The sequence below is a fragment of the Melopsittacus undulatus genome, chromosome Z (genome assembly GCF_012275295.1).
Source record: "Melopsittacus undulatus isolate bMelUnd1 chromosome Z, bMelUnd1.mat.Z, whole genome shotgun sequence".
NCBI classification, from domain to species: domain Eukaryota; kingdom Metazoa; phylum Chordata; class Aves; order Psittaciformes; family Psittaculidae; genus Melopsittacus; species Melopsittacus undulatus.
Window position 1 is genome coordinate 67089511 of NC_047557.1, and position 15646 is coordinate 67105156.

The 15646-nt window shown below is 38.8% G+C and overlaps 1 protein-coding gene across 4 annotated transcripts in view; it reads right to left on the reverse strand.

Moving 5' to 3' along the window:
• Positions 1-15646, reverse strand: part of APC (APC regulator of WNT signaling pathway) — a 55379-nt gene continuing 39733 nt past the window's right edge. For 2 of the 4 annotated variants that reach the window (XM_031042800.1, XM_005142066.3), the window contains 7 exons: positions 14991-15369; positions 13727-13822; positions 12758-12897; positions 11414-11491; positions 8735-8851; positions 7884-8098; positions 893-7457 (listed from right to left, as the gene is read on the reverse strand). In XM_031042800.1, coding sequence (XP_030898660.1) covers positions 893-7457; positions 7884-8098; positions 8735-8851; positions 11414-11491; positions 12758-12897; positions 13727-13822; positions 14991-15369 — 7590 coding nt within the window. Of the gene's footprint in view, positions 7458-7883; positions 8099-8734; positions 8852-11413; positions 11492-12757; positions 12898-13675; positions 13823-14990; positions 15370-15646 lie in introns of all 4 variants that reach the window. The other 2 variants (XM_031042801.2, XM_034072758.1) reach the window with 2 other exon arrangements.

The window sequence follows — 15646 nt, forward strand, 5'->3', positions numbered from 1 at the left end:
TTTACATACAGTAATAATTTATTCTGAAATGTTCATTTTAGTCTCTGTTGAGACATCACCCCCATGTCTCATTAATAAAAGAGCAGCCATCTCACCTCAAATACCAGAATATACAACAAGTTACAGCATAGCAAAAAGTTTCTATCTACTTTAAGATAAAATCTAATTCAGGTAAAATAATTTTGTTCAAGGTTTTACAGTTACGCATTTTTCCTTTTTTTTTTTTTATTTTTTTTGCCAGAGCACAAAGGAAGTGTAAATAGTTACACCATAACTAGCTATGCACATTATGTGACCACAGAAATGTTAATCATTACTTCAGAAAATAAACCATCAGTTCCATTCATGCAGAAAAGCAGGCTGGGAGAGCTTGTTCAGCAGAAACCATATTACTGTGAATTTCACAGCCACATGATTAATTATTGGGTTAGATGGACTCACAAATACTGAGTATACTTTTTTGCATAAATAATACCAATTCTTCCCTGATGTAGTTTAGCCAGTCTGCAATCAAAAAATGATTGACAAAGCAATGCAGCTGTATGACTGTATCAACTCTATCTGCAATGTTACATGATTTCAATGGCAAGCAATATTTAAAGGATTATGGGATGGGATGCTAATTAAATACATGTTAAACATAATGTACAAAGACACTGTGTTAGCAAGTTTATTCCAAACTGTCCATCAGATATTCCTCCAAAATATTACCAGTGGAGACAAAGTACACTATTAGATATGGCTTCCAGAACAAGGACTCTCTAATAATAATCAAACCTATTTACAAGTAAGAACAACAAAAAAATCAATCCCCATTGTTTTAAAGTTTCATTTGAAACAAAACTTCTAAATAGCTGCTGTATATAATACATCAGTTTTATTTTTGTTGCACTTAAACAGAAGTTACCAGGTAAGAGCCAGAGTGACGTTTAGGACTCTGAGTTCCACTTGAATCTGGATTTTCGGACTTGGAGTCACGTTTCTTTGTGCTGTTATTTACGGGTGTTGGTATTTGTGATGGCCGAGCAGAGCTGTTGTCCACACTACTCTTCCTGCGGCTTGGATTGTAGTTGAAAGGAGTCACTCTTGCTGCAACAGCACCGATGGGAGAGCTATGTTTGCTTGAGCTACTGGAGCTGAATGGTGTACGCTCACTTACAGTATTTTCATTATTTTCTGGTGTAGGAACAGGATTATTCTGCAGAGGCTTTGTTTCAGTGCCTTTCTTATCAGGACTATCCATCTGAAAGAAAGAGTTCAGACGGTTTTCTAAACCAATGGTACGAACTGGAACAGCTCCATTCCCTGGGGTCTGTTTTTCTTGAATCTCTTTAGAATCTTTACCACTCACACCCCCTTTCTCCAAAACGCTGTCAATAACAGGAGGAGTATTTCCAGTTGGGGACCTTCCAGATCGAGGATTGTTAATTGGGCAGTCCTCTATCCTTACCCACACATCCTCAGTCTTAGAGACAGCTGGTGCCATCTGATAGATAAGACTTTTGGAATCAGAGCCACTTGTGGCACCTGAGGAAGAATGCTGAGGATCATTCATTATCTGAGGAATTTCGCTTTCTTTTATTTTTCTCCAAGTACCTTTTGTTGGTGCTTGGCTTTCTTTACATTGCTTGTGTCCAGAAAGAGAACTTACATGTTGTTTTTCATCTTCACTTTTTGCCTTTTCACTGGATTCTGACGAAGCTGACAAAATTGAGGAGGAACTTCCTGTTCTTCGCCAAGTGCTTACACGAGGAAGTGATGAGGAATGCTTACTATGCTCACGCTTCCATGTTCCTGACCTACTGATCAACAATCTAGATGGACTCTCAGAATGAGAACGAGCTATATCATGACGTTTTGCTTGTCTCCCATCATATTCTGTAGAAGGGCTCATATTAGGGGGTAATTTTCGCCAACCACTAGCCTGGGCAGTTGCATGAGTGGATGAAGACATATCAGGAAGAGATGGACTTAAAACTGGGGTCTGTAGTTGGGACCTTGTGGGAGAATCTGGCCTGGAAGGAGACAGAGATTCAAATGAGGCTGACTCTTCTAATTTCCGCCTCAGGGTCGGGCTTGGAGCTTCTTTAATAAAAGTTGACTGACGAACAAGAACAGGTCTCTCAGATCTGTCAGACTCACTTCCACTTGATTTTGTAGATGACATTCTGGATAAGTCAGTCTTTCTGTTTGATCCTCCACTGTTGAGAGCTTGGTTTAACCCCTTTGAAGTGGACTCACTTCGTGGAATGCTACTGGTACTCTTAGGTAAGGCAGTTTGCTTTGTAAGGTTTTGCTGGCTCATCTGCCTGCCTGGTGATGTATATGACATTCTACTTGAACTTGAAGATTTAGTGGAAGCTGTGCTAGGAGATGATGTCCTTGGCAACTGTGACAGTTTGTTGGGAGGACTTATACCATTTCTTCCTGGGGAAATAGAGTTTCGGCCTGGAGACTGCAGAGGCCTACTTAATGGCTGCTGTTGAGGTCTAGAAGGAGTAGAATCTCTAGATCCTGATCTAGAAGGCCCTTTACTTGACCCACTCTGGTTCAACCCTGATGGCTGCCTAGTTACAGGAGCTGGCTCAGATTTCACTGATGACTTGACTCCTCTTGGAGAACTAGTCAAACCTTGGCCTTCACTGGGACTCTTGGAGTTTGTGCTTTTGAATGGGGGACCTTTTTTGGAAACAGGACTAGTACTTGAAGAACTATTTCGAACTCCTGGAATATGAATCATTGTCCTACCACGTGAAATTGAAGGCACACTTGTCTGTTGTGGCTGCTTCAACTGGCTTGAAACTTCTGAACTGGAGTGAGCTTTTCCTGTAATTATACTTTTATACACTTTCTTCCCTCCTTTGATTCCCCTACTTTCGGATTCTGCTTTTTTAGACTCCAGTGTACTCTTCTCTCCTGGCTTAAGAATTCTTGGACCTTTATTACTAGTGAAAGGTTTTTCTTCTTGGTCTGGGGTAAGATGAAATGGTGACCCTAAAGAAATACCAGATTTTAATGAAAGGATAGAATCAGAGTCTGATGAAGCTTGTCTAGACAGCGATGCAGCAGCCGCAGCTTGATGCAAGCTACTAACTATAGAATTTGCACCTTCTTGTATAGCTTTCCAGTCAAAGTTCTCTGAATCAGGTGAGAAACCATGTTCTGAATCCAGCCTCTGTATCTCTCTCAAATCCAGTGTTAGATCTTCTGCCAGTATACTACCTGTATTTCTGGAATTATTTTTTTCACTTTCAATCTTAATTCTTGATGGTTTTTTCTTTTTAGGCATAGCAGAACTTATGCATTCCTGCAAAAGGTCATCTTCTGAGTCAATACTAAGAGAACTCAGAGAGCTATTTCTAGAGAAACATACAGGAGTATCTTCCACATGAAATGATTTAGGTGCATAACCAGAAGTTGGTGGTCTATTTGATTCTATCTGTGAATCAGGAGCCTCAGTAGATTTTACAGGTTCCCCTTCTTTGTTGTTATTGTTTTCTTGATCAATATCACTGAGGGAACTAAGAGATGAATTGCGAGAAAAACAAACAGGTGTGTTTTCAATAGCAAAATCCTGCATCTTCTCATCTGTAGCTGCTCCTCTGTCTGGAATCTCTTTAGCTGACTGTGAGAAAGTTTTGGCTTGGCTTCTGCCTGTTGTGTTTTTTTGACAAACAGGTGTTCTGTTACTTGGCTGCTGATTTGAAGACTGTTCTGGATTAGTGCAGTCTTTAGTTTCTGTTTCCTTTGTTTCTTTTACTTTTCTTAATTCTGCCTTCTCCCTTGAAAGGTCAACATCATCATCATCATCAAAATCTAAAGAACTCAGAGAATCATTCCGTGAAAAACAGTAAGGAGTTCCCTCAATAGGTGTATAATGATGAGGGGAATCAAATGAAAAGCTTCCTCTTACACGCTCTTCATTATTTGGCAATTTGTCATTAAAATCTCTTGCATTATTTTTAAGATTCTGTTTCTTTGTGTCTCTGTTCTCTGGATAGCTTCTTTCATTATTAATACTGCTTTTAGGCTCTGTGGTTTTTCTTATACGTGCTCTGTATTCATCATTTTGGGGTACAGGCTTTACTGGTGATGTTGGCTTCTTTTTCTCACCTTCTGGTTGGCTTTTATTACTTAGAGATGAAGATGCCTGTTGAATTTGATCCATTATCTTCTTCACTCTGAAAGGTTTGTGACTTTTTCCTTTTGGCATAGCTGAGTTAATGCATTCAGCCAGAATATCACCCTCTTCTGTTTTGTCATCATCCAGGCCTGAGGGAGTCATGACTGAATTTTTTGCTGTCTGACAATCATCAGTACTTCTACCTTCTGTAGGAATAGTGTCTCGATTTTCAAATTCCCCAGACTCCACTCCTGTACCCACACTGTCTGCATTGACCAACTCACTCGGAGGTGATTCTATTGTGAGATCACTCAGAGATGTAGCTGTTGAGAAGTTTATTGGTGTGCCCTCAACACAATATACCCGTGGCATATCATCTCCTGGTGTAAAACTCACGTGCTTTTGGGATTGCAATCTGCTTTGTGAAGGCAAAAGTTTGTAAACTGGCAACTGGCTGGGCTTTCTGGCTACAGGAGGAGGTATTTTTGGAGCAGACGCTTGAGAAGGCTTTTTGGCTTTACGTGAAGACTTTGTTGGCATTGCAGATATAATACATGCTTCCAGTATTTCAATATCATCATCAGAATCATCCAGAATGTCTTTTTCTGCCTCAACAGGCTTCTCTGATTTCTCCTCTTGACTATCCTTTGTATCATCTGACTGTTCAGGTTCTGCTTCATTTCCATGCTCATTTTCATGAACTGGAGGCATTATTCTTAGCTCTGCATCTTTCTGTATAAATGGCTCATCAAGACTCAGAGCACTCAGGCTAGAAGAGCAAGAAAAGCCGTCTGGTGTGCTTTCTGTAGCAAAATGCAATAGTGTATCAGCATCTGGCAGTACCTGAACTCTTTGAACAGCTGCATTTACAGCTGCCTGTCTAGGACCAGGCTCTCTCTTTTCTGCACTAGGTATTTTGCCTTTAGCTACATCTCTTTTCCCTTGAACTCCCTGAGCAGGAGGTGGTGTTTTACTTCTGCTTGGAGGCATTGTTTGTCCAGGGCTGTCTGGAAGGTCACTGGGACTTATAATACCACTTACTATTCCACTGCAAGGCTCACTTTGAACTGAACTAGCAATTGAACGGCTTTCAAAGCTATCAAGGGAACTTACAGAAGTACATCTACTGAACATGAGTGGTGTTTCCTGCACATAATGTTCTGGTGGGCTTTTAGGAGTCTGTGCACCACTCTTTGAGGGAGATTTGGCACCTGAAGAAAATTCAACTTTATGTCTAGCAGAGTCAGAAGGAGACAAACTGGAAGTCTGAAGTCTACTAGATTTTGTTCTGATATTTTGCGATGTTGATGAGCTTTCATTTACTGCACCCCCTGCAGATAAAGCCCCACTGTTTTCCTTCAGTTCTGATATCTGTAATGTGTTACTAGCTTCTGTCACACGTGTGGATTGATCACGTCCTATTTCATCTTCAGCTGATGACAAAGACGACAAAGAACTACATCTTGAAAAACATATTGGGGTATCTTCCACGCAGTAGGTTTGTATAGTTTCCTGATTAATAGAGGGAGTTTTACAGGAGGCAGTCTTTTGTGCATGACCACCTCTGCTCTGTGCAGAATTTGGGTGAAGCTGGTTCTGTCTCTTTGAGCAAGCTGAGGGGGCTGATGTGCTCCCACTGCTTGAGGAAATATGGTCAGATTTACTGTGCTGCACTGAAGAAGTCTTTGGAAAAGTAAAAGATGGCTTCTGAGAAGGAGGAACTTCTGTTGAGTATTTTAAACTATAATCAATAGGCTGATCAACATGATGTTCCTCTTCATTGTACTGTATGCTGTAATCAGTTGGTCTGTCTTCCTCTTCATGTTGCTCCTCCTCAGAATAACGTTCACTGTAATTGGTTGGTTTATCATCATCATAATCATCTACCTGACACAAAGACTGGTTTACTTTCTGACTTATTCCAAGAGTTGAGCCTACCCTGTTCGGATCTGAACCACTGGATCCTCTTGACCTAAAGGAAGAAACACACTCCTGCTGTCCAAAAGGTGACTGATATTTCATGTGTTTATCATCTCCACTTTCAGTGTACACAGGGTAGGCTGCATTTTGGCTCCTTGACTGCCTTTGTTCATTTTGCTTCATTTCATCATCTACTATATGCTTAGGCCTTGTCCATCTTTCATTCTGAGAGGGACTCTGCCTTCCAGAATTCAACTGTTCATCTGAGTATTTAAGACTGTAATTAATAGGAGTGTCTAGCTCTCCATCATTGTCATCCATATGGTTTGCACTATGAATCTTATGTGCCAGGTCAGCTGGATATTTACCATAACTACAAAATTTACTTTCATCATCTTCAGAGTAAGATTCAACAGAAGGTTTCATTTGGCCTCTTTTACCATAGCCATCACTACTGCTGACACTATTTAAACTATCATTTGAAGCTCTCTTGTATTCCATTTTTGCATATGGCACAGGACATGTCCTGTTTGAATTCTCAGATTTAGGGAAGTATGTATTTGAGTGAGTATGAGCAGTGGTTGATCTCCTCGGGGCATTTCTATCTTCTGTCAAACAGTGCATTTCAGAAGTGGAAACAGAACTTTTGTCTTCTTGTGGAATATGCACACTTGTTGTCACTTCTTCCATAACTTTGGTGATCTGAGCTGCAGCAATAGAAATCTGCATTCCCATTCTCTTAGAGGAATTCCCAGCATTCTCTGGAGCTGGATGATAGGTATTTAAGCCTACTGCTCGCTCCCTGTCGAGACTTCTGTCTTTCTCGGCTCGAGGATTTTCTATGTTTCCTCTACTGGAAGAGGAGGAGCCAGGCAATACTGTAGTATTTAAATATGGTGAAAGTACAGACACATTATTAGCATTAAAACTCTCTGATCTATATACACCATCATCATGCCGACTTGAGTCCAATACATACTCACTGTATATATTTTGCTTATGTCTCTGCTTATTACGGTGAGATGCTTTTGGGCTTAAATTATCTATGTTGTCAAAAGTCTCCGATAAATGCTGAGCATCTAATTCTGCTTCCAGTGCCTTTTGTTTTCTGACATGAAGAGACGGTAAGCTTGATCCTGGAGACATAATGTTGGCATCCTTATATTTTGCTGGCCTGTTTGCCATGAGATTTCTTAATGCGGCAGCACTACCCATGGCTATCATTTTGTGCTTGGAGTGAATGAGATTTTTCAGCATGCTTACGGCTCCCATGTCCCACAGTGCTTCCTGATCTTTTGCATTCCTTGCAGAAAGATTCCACAAGGTCCCACATGCATTACTGACTATTGTCAAACTGTGTGACTTCAAATGTTGTAACAATGTTTGTAAGCAGCTGTTCTCTCTCAGGATTTGCCTGTTGTTGAGTAATTGGAAACAAACATCAGTAAGTGGCATTTCAAAAGGGTAACAGAGAAAGCAAAACAACCACGTATTACACTAGAGGCAAGTTTTGCCCTTAGAAAGTATAATCATGAGTTCTCCAGTGCAAACCTGTATTTCCTCTAGCTTTCATCTGAATGCTAATTAAATCCTACTATAAATATGAATAGCTAGCTTTTAGTACAGTTCCTCATTAACAAGCTGCAGGTATTAATATGTCCGCATATTCTTGTTATGCAAATGAAATAAATACTTGCGTTATCAAATGCATTTAAAATTATCTGTACCTATTTACTATACTTAATACATGCATTCATAATAAGACTCAGTCTTAGAAACTGTCTACTAAATATGCATGTGTAACTGCCAAGATTTTCAGAAAAAAAAACAGCATACCCACCTGTGGTCCTCATTAGTAGCAATTAAGCTAGAAACATTTCTTAATATTCCTCCTCCGCTTTCTATGATAGCTAAAGTGTTTGTTTGGCTCCGGTATGTCAGTGTGCTAACTAAAAATGCAAGAGCACCATCAACAGCACATATATCAGCTTTGTTCCCAGTACAGTGTGCTGACAAATTCCATAAGGCACTCAGAACACTTTTTAGGGTGGATTCCTAGGAAAGTAATAAAATGGCAGAATTAGAGAAGTTTTCAGCTATTGATCACAAGCTCTCAGAAGTATGTAAGTTAGTTTCAAGGTGTTAAGTGTGTTCCAATTTCTGCATTTTGGGCTGATAATCTATGTGTGCAGACAGCAGTGTACACATATTGGTATTTCTTGCTCCAGAGTTTTCAGAAATCTGTGACACAATACTTGTTAACTGCCATAGTGGTAAAAATGGATTGAAGACTAGCTGGTAGGAGACCCTGGAATTGAATATAATCCTGTCTTGATACCCAAGATGTATCTAGAAGGTTACAGAAGTGGCAGCTACCTATTCAGTAACTCAAAAGAGGTTTTATTAAATTGCAAAATTATAAAAAAGTCTATCTGAACAGCAGAGCTCACACAACTGAAGAGCAAAAGCTGTTAACCCTCATTAAAGAACTACTAGTAGTTTTGAGATGTCATTGCTACATGGTGGTTTGCTGTTACGTTAAGTCAAAGCAACTCTCTTTTTTAGAAGCAAGTTACCTAAACCACCCCATATATGTGACCAACTGCTTTTATAAATATAGAGCATATTTGCAGTTTCTGTAAAACAAATGCCATCTCTCAAAAATTTATCTCAATCATTTATACAGGATACCTTCTTAACTTCTAAAGCGCATTCCATCAATGCTTTCACACTTCCAACTTCTCTTAGAGTCTTCTTGCTGTTTACATCTGCTCGCCACGACAAGTTCCTTAACACACTTGCAATGACCTGCAAAACATGAAAGAAAAATAATGTATGTCAGTATAGCTACTTTTAAACAGGTTATCAGACTTCCCTCATAGATTTTTGGTACATTACGGATTAATGAACATTACCCATGTTCAGCTACTGAACTAAAATTTGCTAAAATCTGCTTTTTGTTGTGTTGTCTGCTAGACTGTTCTAACATTTCAATATCAAGTTAAATCAAAGGCACTGGCTTTTGTGTGTGGGTACCTAAAAGAAAAATTTTGAATCAGGATCCCTGCTTTCCACCCGGGTTGAATAACTGGTCCAAAACCTCAGATTTCTGATCTACTCTGATAATTTAGTATCACCTTTTTCTCAGCTTTTCTGCTTGTAAAATGGAACAATAACACTTGCCTGTCTCTCAGATGGTATGATTACTTTGACTGATGTTTATAAAACTTTTTAAAGTCCTTTAAAAATGAACTGTGTCTTATACAATCTGAACAGTTACCTGTAGAAGATGAACAACAATTCAGACAATAGTCTTGTCCCTGGCAGCAGCTAGACTGAGACAGACTGTCACTGTAGTGGGCAGTCATTACATATTAAACTCCATCTACTTACAGTATACAGTAAGCATTTATATGCAGCATGAAAAATACCTGGTAGAAAACTTTAACCTGTGGATATTCTTCTTGTCACAGAATTGTGTAAGCTTGTTGGGTTATGTGATGAATGCTCCCCTACTCACACCCCAAGGGATCATAGGGAGCCAGAGACAGAAAGAGGAGCCCAGTACAACCCTGCCCCGGCCATTCCCAGGCCCACTGCAGCAACCATCAGCCCATCAGAAGCACATCTCTACATTCCCAGAGGAGCAGGGGGGCCAAGGATAGGTGGAATACAAACCAAGGACTCAGAGGAGGCAGCTCCCTGACAAGGATCTTTCCAGGGCTCTCCCTGCAAACCTGCAGCCTACTGGCCCAAGTGAGACACCTATCATGAAAAGTCAATGGGAGCAGATCCCTGCACCTTTTGGACTGAGGCAGGTCACTCCAGAAGTCCTGGCCTAGGGGTGTGGGATACATTAGGGGATCCAAGAGAACAGCATTCTGGGACTGCAGAAGACTTGTTATGGGATGGGAGGACCTAATGGTTCCAAAGGCACCAGAAGGGATGGATCTAGGTGAGGTACAAGCATGGAAAAACACAGGGATAAGGGGAGAGAAAGGCAGAGTTGCATCTGAACAGCTGGCTGGCTGACAAGCACAGTATGACCATATTCTTATTAATCATTAAATCATTTATAACCCGAGTGAAGGCCTTCCTGCTCTGTGTGCATGTGTGTATGGAGGCATACATGCCAGTGGCTGGAGACAAACCACAGGTCACAGGGACCACATGTCCATGACTTTCTTTTCAAGAACACTAAATGTATTTAATATCAGCCTTAATACCAAATTGGAGTTTATCCAGTAACCTCTAGTTGTTTCCTCAATCATAACTAGCTAGCTCCTCCTCAAGTGAAAAAAGTTTTAATTTTAAGAGAGAAAGTAATTTTTATTTAAAATTGTTCTTTTATCTGATGATTCACTCAAGCTGCGTGGAAACCAGCGTTTCTCTTCCCAAAACCTGTTCCAGTTTGTTTACAGTACATATTAATTACAATGGGCTACAATTTACCATTTAACAATTTTAAGCAAGTTCCATACCAATGAAGAACCTTCTGTGCTGTCAACTCCCAAAACTACCCTAAGCACTTCCTAAAGACTTTATTTTCAAGCTGTTTTCTTCACACAGCAGGAAACATTGAAAAAGACACTCGAGTATCACACCAAATACTGCACGTACTTAGAAAGCTTATCTGGAAGCTTGCTGGTGTCAAGAGTAGTTATGTACGGCTTGGCAAGTCAAATGCAGCTTCTCTTTTGACATACAACATCCTCTATTATTATTCCCACATTATTTACCAGCTGCAACTGTAGGAAGAGCCACAATGCCGTATGAACCCTCTGGGTAGTCCCAGTCCATTAGCACCATCACTGATAAACTAAATTAGACAATCTAAGACTCCTCAAAATTATCTTTAAAACTGGGACTTTCACTAACTGACCAGAGTCATAAAAGTGAGTGTTACAGCCCACGTGTTACATGTGCTGTGGTAAGAAAAAAAAACAAACCAAAAAACAAACCAAAAAAAACAGTATGACCCACAGATAAGTATTTTTACAAGAAAGTTGAACTTTGCAGATTTGTGGAATGAGTACAAGTACAATCTTTTCATCAAAGGCATACAAGATAACGTAAGAACAACAATTACAAATAAAACCCCCAAACAGGACGAATGATGCATGTTTCAAAGAGAGAGCCTAATTTAAGAAAACAGAAAAGGCTAGCTCTGGACAGCACACTAGAAATTCCATTAAAATGACAGAATTCAAGTATGAAAATAGCTGGTATTAAGGCCAAATGAGTAGAAAGAAGGCAAATATTAGGAAAAGAGAGCAGAACTGTATTTTAACACAGTACAATGAAATTCATGGGAAGGACAGTGATGGAAATGTCCAAGCTAAAGAAATATTTCAACTCAAAGGATGTTACCTGCTGTAAGTCTTCACTTTCAGATTTCAGTTGGGCTACGAGAGCTCTCATGCAGCCCTTCATGGAACATAATGTAGCCTGTTAAAAGAAAAAATAAATAGCATTAAATGACAGGTTAGGTGACTTGCTTCTGCACAGTGTTTTGATATTTCAAGCTAGTTGTATCTGAAGCACAAGACAAGCTTAGTGAGGTATGCTGCCAACAATAAATACTTGGTTTACAACTGCTAAAAAGTTAAGTGTAACTCTCAGTTTTGTATTCTGGATGTTATTTAAGTGGTAAAATTGTGCTAAATTTTGTATTTTTTACAACATGTGTAGGAGTTAACCTAGAACTTTACTACCTTAGAGGCTTTCTTTAAAAATAAAAACAACAGCTACAGAAAAACTGTACAGCTTACACTGGAAATTGTGACAAAGCACAATTAAAAATTATTCAAAACCACAATTTGTGTTAGTACTGTACTACTCTTCAGCTTGACAGCAGGTACATTTACATCTCTGAGGAGTTCAGTTTATGCCATAAACCAAAGAACTGCTGCCCTATAGTGGTTACTGAATGTATGTTGTAAAAAAGCCAGTATTTGGTGAAACAATGTATTTGCACGAAGGATTTATGCTTTACTCTTGTCTAAAACTTGGATCAAAAAATCAAAAGACTCTTATTTCCACTGGCTCCTGAAATGTCTTCCTCTAGAGCAGAAAGATAGAAGTCTTCCCAGTACAAAGTTATTTCAAGATCCATAGCTTAGCAAACTCTGGGGCAAGAAATTACAGAAACTTTTAACCTTTTGAACGCAAGGTCCTTGCGAAATCTTAGTAACCTATCTGCCCTTATAGTAATTCGAAGTAGTGCCCATTATGAACCAGATACACTCTAAATGTTTAAAAGCAAGCTCCAGCCTGAAGAGGTTTGCAAAATTTCAAGAGGCAGTAACAGTACTGTTAAATGACAGCTTTACAAAGTTTGACTCAATAAGCAGTTTTAGCTCAACATCCTCAGAAAAATCAGTTACTATGTGTAATCACCGGTCCATAATCATTATGCGATATACTAATCCAACGCTCACAAAAAATTAATCCAATAGATAAAACCCTTATTTTCATTGACAAATTAAAAGTAGTTTCATTTAATTTGAGAGTTCATACTATACTTGCATGGTGTAACATTCAGTTTACAGTGCTCACTGTCAGGAACAAGATGGTATGACATAGGCATCTTGAACTTCTGTCTTGAGCTCAAATTCAGCATCCTACCATCAAGATTTCCATCACCTGTCTTGAGAACTACAATTCAAACATACCTATGAACTGAAATTACTGTGTTTAAAATTATGCTCTTACCTTGTTTGCCACATCTCCAAATGTCAAGTTTGTCAGCGCCATTCCAGCATACCTCCTTAAGGTAATACTATAGTGATCACTTGTAAGCCCATACATTTCACAATCCACTTGCAGCAGTTCAGCAATGGCCTGCAAACCTCCTATAAAAGCAAACAAATAAGAAAATAAATAATATCTGTACTTTAATATCACAAGTACAGTATATACATACCAAGGAGCAAAATGCATTTGTACTCACAGAACAAATCTCAAAAATCTGAAAACCAGAAGACTCAGAAAGGTAAATAAATACTTAAATACTGACTCCAGATCTTGAATCCTGTGCTTAGCAGCAGATGAAAGGTATGACAGCATGATATTGAGATTTCAGGGGAAAATGGGAACAGGTGGAATTAAGAGGAGTTAAGAAGCACACTCATCTTTTAATTCCACCTAGCCAAAATCATGTTTGATGGATGAAGTTGCACCAGTTACACAGAAGACTATTAAGCAAATTACTGATTTAATCATTATCACTGAATGCTATTTTCTGAGAAAAATACACAGAGTATTTTCATTGATAATGAAAAGTGGAAAATGAAGGAAGATTGCATGTAAAGAATTTACTAAGCATGGACTAAAAACTTCAGGCTGCTAAACAGGAACCAACTCGGGACAAAAAAAACCTCCCAACAAAACACCAACAAAACACCCCCCCACCCCCACCCCCCGAAAACAGTCTCCATTTTAAGTCAAATACCTGTAAAATTGCAAATATTTCCATAATACTACTACCTTCCAAAATTCATCCACTGGGAAATGGCCTGGTTAATTAAACGACACTCATCACTTTGAGGGCAACAACTGACTCAAATAAACTGATGACCTCTTTAAACTAGGCATAAAAAAATATCCACTAATATACACAAGGAGTGACACCATTTCCAGCAATCTCCTCACAGGAAGTCAGAGGAATACATTTGGTCTTACCAAGCTCATTCATTGCATGCCTGTGTTCTTCATCAAATGAAAGTTTCATCAAAACACACACTGCAGGACAGATCTGATGATCGACTGGAGCAGGCACTGATCCAGAAACAGGCAAAAAATTAGTATTCCTAGGTGATTCTGTCTAGATCACAAGTTTTCCAAAGTGAAGCCAATGTTAAAATAAATCAACTGCAGTTTTGTTCAGGGTTTGTATCTTCCCAGTAATCCATGAACAGACAATTAGTTAAGAATGTTACTAACAAATGTGAACCAGAAAAACATTTGATGCTGAAACAGAAATTAGGGAGAATCCTCAGTGTATGTATTAAATATGAAGCATGACTCCCAGTACAAAAAAAAAATATCCTACTTCTAAAAGTTAATAATCTTAGTGAAACAATCAGTAAATTCAAATATTCTGGTGGCATTAAATAAAATATCACCTAATGTGAAGCTGCTTCCTGCGTCCTCAGGAATGGTTAATTAACCCCTGTTTCATAACCAAGAAGCTTTTACATTCCTATTTTTTGTGAGCTACATTCTGGCTAATGCACAAGTGGTATACTTTGTTCTGAGCCACACCCCTGCCAGATGATTCTTGTGGTAAGCTCCACACTCATGGTGCAGCCCACTGACTTCAGCAGTACATTTTGTCATAGATGATGCCTAACATCCTCTATTTACAAATTGCCCTCAATTCAGAAAAGCAGCTAAGCAGTCCAGAGGGTTAAAACTTTTTTGAGTGTTCCCTGAAAAAAATCATATTCACTTACATTGTCATTTCTTTTGTATTTTAACACAAATATTTCTCACATGTAACATTGTAAGTAACACTCTGTATTATACTAATAGACTGAGATGATTTAATTTGTACTCTCTGTCCCTCTCCTAAAAGAAATGTGCTACCTACTGAATACATCTTCATGAAAAGCTGTTTGGGATTATTTATGTAGATTCAAGTGTAGAACAGAGTAAGTACATATTCAATATTAACTTACAGATTACATGTATAAACTACTTGAATTATTATCTGGAAAGCACACCAAGCTTTATGATTTAAATAAAAAGTTTATAAATAGGGTAGTGTATCTGTAGTTGATACTATTTCCTACCACTACCTCAGCTTAAAAACATATCTATACACGCACATATATAAGAAAACTCACATACATTCAACAAGAATTTAGATTAAAGTTGCACTTTCTGTAAATTCACTGTTTTCAATATATCCTTGAAACATTTTTATATAGCTTCCAGAACCTACTTGGGTTTTTGTCTTGGTCCATTCCTTGTTCATGTGCTTCCTGCCATTCCCAACACGTTTCACAGTAAGCACGGATCTGCTCCAAAAGATGGAGCACGCGAATTTCCCGTCTGCCTCGCTTATCATCAGGTTGGGAGTGAATGATGTTATGCAGTGCTGCGCTGGCTCTGGCACGGGCCTCTTTACTACCACGAGAGTTTCCTAACAAGACAGAGTCTTTATCGTTGCCATGTAAAAGCTGGATGAGGAGAGGAAGACATCCAGACTGACGCATGGCTATGCAGCTGTCCTGTGAGCTAGACATTGCTAGCAATGTTCTTGACATGTCATCTTTATCATGAGTACCAAGCATTGATAACAAAGAATACACCATTTCCACCTGCAGGTCAAATGATTTTAAAAATAGTTACATTTCACGTAAAATGAAAAACTGAATGGTACAAAAGAGAAAAAAAATCCCTTCTTTAATGGTGCAAAAATTTATGTTATTTAAAAATATTTAAGTACTACTACTACTTTGGCATCCATATTCTTAATATTTTTCACTTAGCGATAAAATAGCTAGAAGAAGTAGGTCATAGCTGTATGCAAATATATTGTTTTACAAAAGCAATGGCAAAGACTTCTAAATTGTCACTGTTCAGAAAGATTAAATA